This window comes from Clavelina lepadiformis, chromosome 1, assembly GCF_947623445.1.
Source record: "Clavelina lepadiformis chromosome 1, kaClaLepa1.1, whole genome shotgun sequence".
NCBI classification, from domain to species: Eukaryota; Metazoa; Chordata; class Ascidiacea; order Aplousobranchia; family Clavelinidae; genus Clavelina; species Clavelina lepadiformis.
Window position 1 is genome coordinate 8,876,786 of NC_135240.1, and position 9,892 is coordinate 8,886,677.

At 35.1% G+C, this 9,892-nt stretch overlaps 1 protein-coding gene across 2 annotated transcripts; it reads left to right on the forward strand.

Moving 5' to 3' along the window:
• The first annotated feature begins 2,651 nt into the window (after window positions 1-2,651).
• LOC143444136 (kelch-like protein 12) lies at window positions 2,652-8,155 on the forward strand. Of its 2 annotated transcripts, XM_076943265.1 has the most exons (9): window positions 2,652-2,785; window positions 4,262-4,385; window positions 4,957-5,110; window positions 5,295-5,509; window positions 5,684-5,830; window positions 5,965-6,055; window positions 6,191-6,271; window positions 6,583-6,647; window positions 7,586-8,155. In XM_076943265.1, the coding sequence occupies exons 1-9, from the start codon at window positions 2,706-2,708 to the stop codon at window positions 7,883-7,885; spliced, it is 1,257 nt and encodes a 418-aa protein (XP_076799380.1). In that variant the 5' UTR covers window positions 2,652-2,705; the 3' UTR covers window positions 7,886-8,155. The 2 variants fall into 2 exon arrangements, with proteins under 2 accessions (XP_076799380.1, XP_076799382.1); XM_076943267.1 differs by lacking the exon at window positions 4,262-4,385 and having other exon boundaries at window positions 2,664-2,785.
• The last annotated feature ends 1,737 nt before the right edge of the window (window positions 8,156-9,892 follow it).

Sequence of the window (9,892 nt, forward strand, 5' to 3'; positions counted from 1 at the left end):
AAACCACCAGCTCGTCTGCTTAACTTATGTAGACAATTAGACGTTTATTGTTTTAATATCTTTAACGTGTAAGCTACCCATCAAGTGGTCGCATAGATTTGTGGTCTCTAAAATGGGGTCACAGTATTAAAAAGTTTGAGAAACCCTGATCTACATCACTAGTTAAAATAGAGTATGGTGCTTCATCCTCATCAAAACATTTTCATGTATTAAATTATCTTTATATAACCTTTATATGTATCCCATATATCTTGGAAACTAAACATTAATTGATATTTTTTATAACAACAATAATAATAAAGCAGACAGACCTCTGTCGTGAACATTTTTCCATAAAAGTCAGAAAATGTTCCAAGCACACATTTGTGAACTGAAAAATCATGTCCACCGACTTGGATTGTTATGTCACAATATTTCTTTTCATTTTTGCGCTCCCTGTCAAAACATTTCTCAAAATGAGCGCAGCATTGATATCTTCAAACCAGGGGCTTCAAACAAAGAAACCAATCAAATTCATGCCACATCAGAATAAGCAACTTAGCACACAAGCAGTTTGTGTGTTTGGATGTGGTCTACAATTTTTTTCATTACTGTGTACCAAGCTGTCAGTATGCGAATAGTTATCTAGTACATTTCATTCATTTGTACCTAACATCACAAAACCTACTTGAAATACGTGAATATCATATAACATAACTATAAACAATAACACTAAAATTAAACAATATATTGCAATTTTGAAAATGGGTCACAGCTATATATGACAACTAAATGAAAACATTATATAACTTATAATATGTATACAGAAAGACAAAGTATTGCTATTCAAGAGACTAGAAAATGTTATGATGCACATATAGAGAGCAGAAATTTCCAAGTTTGCCTATTTACAAATTTATACGCCTCACTTTTGGCTAGCAGGTTCTAGTATTAAATATCCAATTTTTAAATAAACATTTAACTTATTCTAAGTCTTACAATTGCTTTGTATTAAGCTAGTTACTGAGTGTTGGCTATTTCACAGGTGACAAGGTTTTTTGTTATTATAATCTTTATCGTTGGTTACTAATACATTGTGTTAATACATAAACTAGAAGCCGGATAATTTTTGATGCAATAAGCAATGAATTTAAAAAACAGTTTTCCTAAAACTGCAACTATATAAGCCCCCAAAAGGGTGTCAAAATATAATCAATGTATTATACCGTCTTTATTTAATGCAGAAAAATATGCGCAAAGAGGTTTGTTTAGGTGGGAATGTCTTTCTAGGTGATCATTTACTTTGTTCGATTAGATTTTCGTTCAAAATAAATTACTAAGCCATTGTTTGAAAGAGCAATTTGCCTGCATGGGGAATGGAAAGTGAATTATTAAGCGGTGGTTGGATGTGTAAACTGAGGTTTTTATGCCGGACAAATAAGAAAATGCTATCCCAAGCATTTAGAATATAATAAGCGGTTGATTGTGTAATCAACGGCATTGAAGATGTATGTGATATGCAAATGACTGCAGCCTGTTTTTGTATCTACTTTTTGTGACAAATCATGTCGATCTAGATTCGGTTATGGGGTCTTGGTACTTGTAATCGTTGAAATGTCATGACTAGGGCGACTATTTTTTGACCTAAAAAACGAAATTTTTGACCTAAAAATTGAAGCTTGTTTATGATTCACAATAAGTAGACAATAGGCCATTTACAACAGTATAAAGTAGGCTACAATGTGTAATATAAAAAGTTCACTGACAGTGCAACCTGTACGACATCACGACAATGCAGTTTGTAAACAATTTTGAATTTGTCAAAAACTTTGACTTTGTAAACAATTTTGACAATTTTTGACCTTACGCTATAAATTTGACCAATTTTTGACTTTTTTTGACAAGTCAAAAAATAATCGCCCTAGTCATGACCAAAATCTTTCAGACGCAAGGTTGTTTGTTCAGCGGTTTCTACTGCAGATTAACAATGAAATATGATTATAAGAACTTGTGACTAGTTTATTGACTAAACTGGTAAGCTAGTTCCTAAACTGGGTTCTATTTAAGATCAAATCCCAGGGGTCCACCGAGCCGGTTTTCAGAAACGTTTGGTGAAGATAAGGACACGACCAATGTATAAATAATGTATGTTTTTGAGTTTTAACCAACGATTTGTTAAAAACCTGTAATGAATTATGAAATTTGTGGGGCGCCCTACTTCCAATAGGTTTATAAATCATTATAGAATAGTATACTAAAATATATAGTAGGCCGACAAACAATGACCATTGCTTCTGTTTTCTTTTAGTATACCATGATTAAAGTATATAGAGCCTATACGATTTCGCAGTACACCTGAAGAAGCAAGCTTATATTTGCGCATATTAAGCTATTATATATATTAGGCTACACGATTTTGCAGTACACCTGAAGAAGCAAACTTATGTTTGCGAAAGCTCCCGTAGTAAAATATAAATAAAGTTAATCTTCAGAGTGTCAAACTCTATATCCTGTTTTTTATTTTACTTTAACATTTGGTTGACACGGTTCAGACAACATCAACTTTGTAGGCTAAATAATAAGATTTCTGCGCTGAAGTAGATAGTGTTATGGTTTGGGGGAAAACCCACAATTACAATTACAGCTTACAATTATTTTGCAGTGTGAAAAATTACATAATAACCAAATAAACCAATAGGTTATGTAAGTTTGCTGCAAATTTAGCTATGGCTGCTAAAGTGGACCGAGAAGTATTAAAAGTATTCAAAAGCAAACATGCATCGGAAATATTAAAGCAACTCAACCGGTAAAATATTTATAGTAAACTATAGACCTAGGCTAGCTGTTCGCCATAGTGGTAAGTGTGGCACCTCTACCCTTGAAAGGGCTACACGCACAAAATTCACCAACGTGCACGCAGCATGCCGAATTTTTTATCTTCACGTCTATTTATAATAAATAAAAAAAAACGGGTCAAGTGTACAAGTAGACAACCACAGGATGCCTTTGTATACTAGAGCCCAGCTACTCCAATTGGGACGTCATTTGGTTATGCGCTTATGCACTAGACTCAAAATAAATTAATTATTTGAACTACAATTTAAAATAAATAAACAAAGAGTTGACCTTTATGTGCACAGCTGCACGCCATCACATATCACACCAAAAGTTATGACTTTGTCTGCATGATTTCTAGTTGAAAACCACCGTACTTTCCGTAGAGCCATGCTTTCCAGGCCGGTCCGTATCTGTATAAGACTGTCAAACTCAGAGTCTTGTATGGAAAAAAAACGTTGTGTACCTGACATGTCCGGTGCACAACATAGCTATCTTATACCTAAAGTGGACCAAAAAAACTATTTTAGTGCACACATCATTGCAAACAATTCCCAAACAGTGAGATCTGGAACACACTCGCGCATACTGGTGCTCACTATTTGTTGCCTACTGGTCCACACCGATGCACAAAAAACTTGCACGCCTTATTGGTGCAGAGTTGCAGATATTGCAGTGGAATTTGTTTAATGCATCGACGGTTTATGTAATCAACCGCTTATTATATCCTAATTGCTTGGGATAGCATTTTCTTATTTGCCCCCCATAAAAACCTCAGTTTACACATCCAACCACCGCTTAATAATTCACTTTCCATTCCCCATGCAGGCAAATTTCTCTTTCAAACAATGGCTTAGTAATTTATTTTGAACGAAAATCTAATCGAACAAAGTAAATGATCACCTAGAAAGACATTCCCACCTAAACAAACCTCTTTGCGCATATTTTTCTGAATTAAATAAAGACGACACAATAAATTGATTATATTTTGACACCCTTTTAAACTTGGAACTTTCTGCTCATTATATATACATCATAACATTTTCTAGTCTCTTGAATAGCAATACTTTGTCTTTCTATATACATATTTTATATAATGTTTTCATTTAGTTGTCATATATAGCTGTGACCCATTTTCAAAATTGCAATATATTGTTTAATTTTAGTGTTATTGTATATAACTTAGTTATGTTATATGATATTCACGTACTTCAAGTAGGTTTTGTGATGTTATGTACAAATGAATGAAATGTACTAGATAACTATTCGCATACTGACAGCTTGGTACACAGTAATGAAGAAAATTGTAGACCACATCCAAACACACAAACTGCTTGTGTGCTAAGTTGCTTATTCTGATGTGGCATGAATTTGATTGGTTTCTTTGTTTGAAGCCCCTGGTTTGAAGATATCAATGCTGCGCTCATTTTGAGAAATGTTTTGACAGGGAGCGCAAAAATGAAAAGAAATATTGTGACATAACAATCCAAGTCAGTGGACATGATTTTTCAGTTCACAAATGTGTGCTTGGAACATTTTCTGACTTTTATGGGAAAATGTTCACGACAGAGGTCTGTCTGCTTTATTATTATTGTTGTCATAAAAACTATCAATTAACGTTTAGTTGCCAAGATATTTGGGATACATATAATGGTTATGTAAAGATAATTTAATACATGAAAATGTTTTGATGAGGATGAAGCACCATACTCTATTTTAACTAGTGATGTAGATCAGGGTTTCTCAAACTTTTTAATACTGTGACCCCATTTTAGAGACCACAAATCTATGCGACCACTTGATGGGTAGCTTATACGTTAAAGATATTAAACCAATAAACGTCTAATTACAAACCTCAAGCGGTGTTTTTGTCTCTGGCAAAATCATACAAATGCACACAATCCAACAAAGTACAGTAGCTGCGTAATAGAAACATCAAAGCGAATAAAAATTTAACAAAAAACAGTTCAATTTATTAAATGTAAATTTGTTTCACGACCCCAAAATTACATTATCATTAAAATTACCCCAAACGAGGTCGTGACCCACAGCTTGAGAAGCCCTGATATAGACTAATTCAAAAGAAATTTATACTAAATATGCAGAAGACTTGTTTCAATTATATGTTTTAATTTTACACAGATGAAAGAAAAGTATGAAACCAAAGCAAAAATTGAAAATGTCAGTTTGAAAATAATGGAAAAAATACTAGACTTTGTGTACACTGCTGAGATTGAAGTGACTTTTGATGATGTCTATGACCTTTTAGCTGCTGCAGACTACATGCAAGTCCCACGTTAGTCTTTTTCATCATAGACTTGTTATCTTTGTTTTTCCGGATAACTTATTTCAAACTTATGTACTTACTGCTTATGATTGATAATTACATACGGTATATAATGTAAATCTAAAATGCTTCCTTCTGCTAAAATATCGCTAAAGTCAGTTCCAGTTTCATCATTGACTTTTTTGACATCCAGACATCAAAGACTTCTGTTCTGCATTTCTGATGAGATTTCTTGATTTTACAAACTGTTTGAGTGCTAGGGTTTATGCAAAGAGATATAACTGTGATAAGCTTGGCGCCAAAGCCAAAAAGGTTTTGAAGAAAAATTTTGAAGCTGTGTTGGAGAGAGAAGAATTCATGCAAATGGCTTTTCCCGATTTAAAGGACGTTTTGCAGTTAAAGCGAAAGGCAATTTTTTGATCATAATAATTTTTTCTGTAATAACTAGCATATCTGTTTCTAGAATTTCTATAAAAGTATATATTCCATTTGTGTTCTTTAGTTTTGGTCTTAATGTTATGTGTTAGATAGATGATTTTATATTGCCAATGTCTTACTAAAAGCCTGCTAATTGCATTACAGGCAGCACTTGAAGATAAAGTTTTTCTAACTGTGCTTGATTGGATCAAACAGGATGAAAAAGAGAGACAGGAATATTTTCCAAATCTATTTGATTTTATTTTGCTTCAAAACTTGTCGAAACCTGTCATTGAAAAAGCATTGTCGGAGGTTTGTGTTTGAACGGTTAACATTTCAAATGTGACAACCTCCTCGAAAATGAAGGCATATTTCAAAGTAATGCATTGTTTTTCAGAGAAGCTGTGATTATTCTGCATAACGATCATGCTTTTATGTTATATCAGGAGATGCTGTTAAAATATCCAGATTGTTATGAGTTGCTTGTGCGTTGTGCAGAGGATGATTTACCTGATTATTATCATCGGATTGAGCCAGGTGGTATAGCCTCAAATTACGGAAATTTAATTTCATGAATACAAGCCTTACTTTTATTTATACACTCACGTATATATTCTTCATATCACACCGTATCATAGCAATTTTTAATAATATAAATGACTCTCGGTTAAGACTCATCATCGTCAGATTCATCATCAGATGAAGAGGATTGCTCTGCAAAAAAGTGCCCAACTGGTGAAAAGCAACTGTTAGGTATCATTTAATTTCTTCAAATACATTATGTTTGGAATGATGATTATTTGGTGTTTTAGTGAATCATGCCATTGCAGCTAATGCACCATACGTTGTTAATGTTCAAGAAGTAGCAAGTTCTTGCTATGGTATGACGTCCAAGCAGACATAAAAACAATTTTTAACGGCCAAAGAATCACTGAAAAAGCAAGAGTCAAATTAGGCAATCCAATCTCGTGGTTAGAAGGAACGAAATCGTGTAGACCTGTCAGCTGCGTTTAGAAAAAAGTGATCTAATTGTGTGAATTACGTCCGTTGTGTTTGTTATGTAGATGAAGATAAGCCTGTTGACGGCATCGTGGTTTTAGGGCATGATATGGCTGACGACGAACCCGAGGTGAGTTCTCATCACAGTATTTTAACAACAAGTTGTTGATCCTTAACTGCAACAGCTTCTTTCTTTGTGTTGTTTTGAAGTGATGGGCGTCACGACTCGGGAACGCAATAGGATAAAATATACCAGACCGATAAGGATCATATTTATGAGCAGATTTTGCGACCGACATAACAACTTTAATAGCTTTTAATTTATTTTATTCTTGAAAGAGTCAAATCGGATTTCAAATACCACGCATTTGCGATAATAGTAACTAAGGCTGTTAAGTTCATATTAAAGCCTTTATTTCAACCATAATGAGCGTTTCATTTTGAAACAAACGTTTTTTTATAAGTCTAGCTACCTTAATTGTTGTAATCTTAACTATATGGTACATTCAGTTTTAGATAATTCTCCATCGGATGTTATTTCTCATCCACGCACCCGTTCAAATATAGTTTTCCTCTAAGTGTTGATGGATATTCGTGCGTCGTACTCCTATTATTGTCTGTAAATAAATATGTTTTTTCTATCGACTTGCCTTTTTCGTTTTCGTAAAAGGTTTCGTGTTAACGTCAAACGTTTTTAGTGACTACGGTTACTTACGATCTCTGTTTGTCACAACTCACAATACAACATAAGAATGTAACCAACCCGTGGCACGAAGTTTGTGCATAACAGGAAAGTTGTTGGAAAACGTGCTAACATGTTCCTCGGTCGTGTTGCTGTAAACGAGTTCAGAGTACGTCTCGTGCAGGATCTTGTATTCAATACTTTTGGCGCTCACATTCCCATTACGTGCTAATTGTTTCAAATTAATGGGGACTCATAGATACAGATTCCGCTTTTTTCCTTTCTTCGTTACGCTTTCAGTCAAGGACTCAGGGTTCTAATGATTGAAGCTATACAACGCAATCATTCGTTTTAAAAACGTGACCATACTTTGTACTCTGTGCTAGGATAACAATGCGGGGTTTCTTGGTCACTTCAAGCAAGTCGTGTCCAACGTCTCCGTTGAAGATGTCACCGGTGTCTTGCAGTCGGGCATGAGGATGTGGGATTGGTGGAGTTCCCGGAATGATCCATCATCTTCTACTTCGGCTCCTCCTGAATTTCTACGAAGTCCACATGGAGGATCCCGGCGTGGCGGTAGGGGAAGGCATCATCGTGGTCGCCGTCGTCACCACCATCATCATCAACACTTCCATGGGGGGCCACGATGGGGCGGACCGCCACCAAGGGGTCCTCCTCCTCCATAAACTCCAAAAGAGACAAATGGGAAGATTGGGTGGTGGGTGATTTGTTCATAAGTAATCACTTCTTTTATCAGCATCATGTCGATTTCATATGTCAATGTTTAATTTCTTTGCCTGGTGGCTTAAGCTTCAAAAGCTCATTTAAAAGTTCCAAGTTTGTTGTGCTACGAAAATCTGTTCAATGTCAAACTGTTGTGTTAATTTCAAGGTCATGTGTTCAACGTTTCTGTTTTTTTCGCGTAACAAACTCAAAAAACAAATGAATTTAAATTATCATGTCAAAGGTCAGTTATTATGTAAGATAAGAGGAATTTAGAATTTTAGGAAAACGTTATTTTTATTCAGGGAATTTTCCGTTCGTCTGTGGGTTGTAGGTTATAATTAAATTTCGCTTTTCCTCCTCAAGCACCGTGCACGTTCCCTTCCAGGAAAACTCGTGCGCGAACCCTAGCTTTTTGCTTCATCATCTTATCTATATAATCTTACTTTGCATCTAAATTGTTATTTTTTCCGATTCGCAGCAACAACGTTTGGCAACTTGATAAATTTGGCATCGCGACCTGATAATTGGAAAAGTGAGATCATGCAAATTAATCGCAATCGGAAATATATAATTTTGCACCACGATTTTGTAAAATCAAAAGAATGGACAAGATATTTTTATATACACTACGTGTATCTGCTTCATAGAGGGTGCCTGTTGGCGAGGGTCGTTGCTTGCGTAATGCAAAGCTTATATCTAAGATCAATGATAATTTGGCTACTTACAGGATGTTGGGACCCTATCGTCCAAAAAGAAAAGATAAATTTTCTACAGATGGTTATAGCCTACCTCTGTTGTAATCCTAATAAATGGCTTTGATGAGGGATTGGGCAAAATTAATCATCTGATAAAACTAAGTTTAAGATGAAATTTTTGGCAATTTGTGCGTATTTGCATCATTCTCGCAAAATAGAACGGTGTCATTCGACGTTCATGTGACGAAAAAGTTATGCAAGCAAATTTGCCCGTTTTCAAGAAAAATTAATCAATTTGGAATTTTGGTGCTAAATTAAGCTTTCCAATATATCATGATCCTTTCTGCATGAATACGGATTTGGATGTGGGTTAGATCTTTAGCACGCAACGAAAATGTTGCTCGTGATTCCGATTGTGCCCGACGCGTAAAAATATATCACACGCCAAGAAAGTATGATGACCCCGTCATGACACGCACGGAAGCTTTCTATATTATATTGTATTAAATAGATTTTACGCAAGAAACACGCATTAGATGGAGAATATTTAATTATCGTATTATCACGTTCTAGAATCTAGATAGTGGTAAGAGTTTTTGCATAATTCCAAATGCAAGGGTTGTAATACCGCTGGCACGCACGGTATTTATCAAGTCATCAACGGGGAAATGAAGTACAATTAGGGGCGTGTTTGGAGTAAAAATATCAGTTCTATGCATGTATATTCTATATAGCGCAATAAACTGGCTGTAAATATAATAAAATTTGCCAAATCTCCGTCGGTCTTGGCCTCTGACGGGAGCTGATGTGCATTTATTCATTTGCTCGTTTTAATCACGAACTGAGTGCAAATATGGAATGTTTTCTCACGATTTATTGCAATCGGACTCATTAGCATCGCTGACTTTGACAGCGTCGTTGACTTGCACGCTAAATTTAAAACATGGAGGCCGAAAAATAAAAATATCCGTGCTGTGATGATTGTCGAAGTTGCGACTTGCCAAATTACACCACCAACTCTCTATCGGGAGCGCGCAAACATTTAAAATTGAGGACACGCCGAAATAATTTAAATAACAATTCACGAAACTAAAAATGAATGTAACAAAATTATACATACAGAAGGCGTACAGTTGAAACGTTTGAATTTCAAAACAAATTTAAAACAGGAAATAGCATCTACTTTGAACAATAACAAAAACAACTACAGAAGATATGCTCATTATTCATTTCTTTTCAGGCCAAAAAACGTTTTGATTACGTTTCCTGGTT

Coding starts and splice junctions, on each gene's coding strand:
- LOC143444136 (XM_076943265.1), top strand. CDS start 2,706: ATGGCTGCTAAAGTGGACCGAGAAGTATTAAAAGTATTCAAAAGCAAA. Junction 2,786..4,261: donor ATATTAAAGCAACTCAACCG/GTAAAATATTTA, acceptor ATGTTTTGACAG/GGAGCGCAAAAATGAAAAGA. Junction 4,386..4,956: donor GGAAAATGTTCACGACAGAG/GTCTGTCTGCTT, acceptor AATTTTACACAG/ATGAAAGAAAAGTATGAAAC.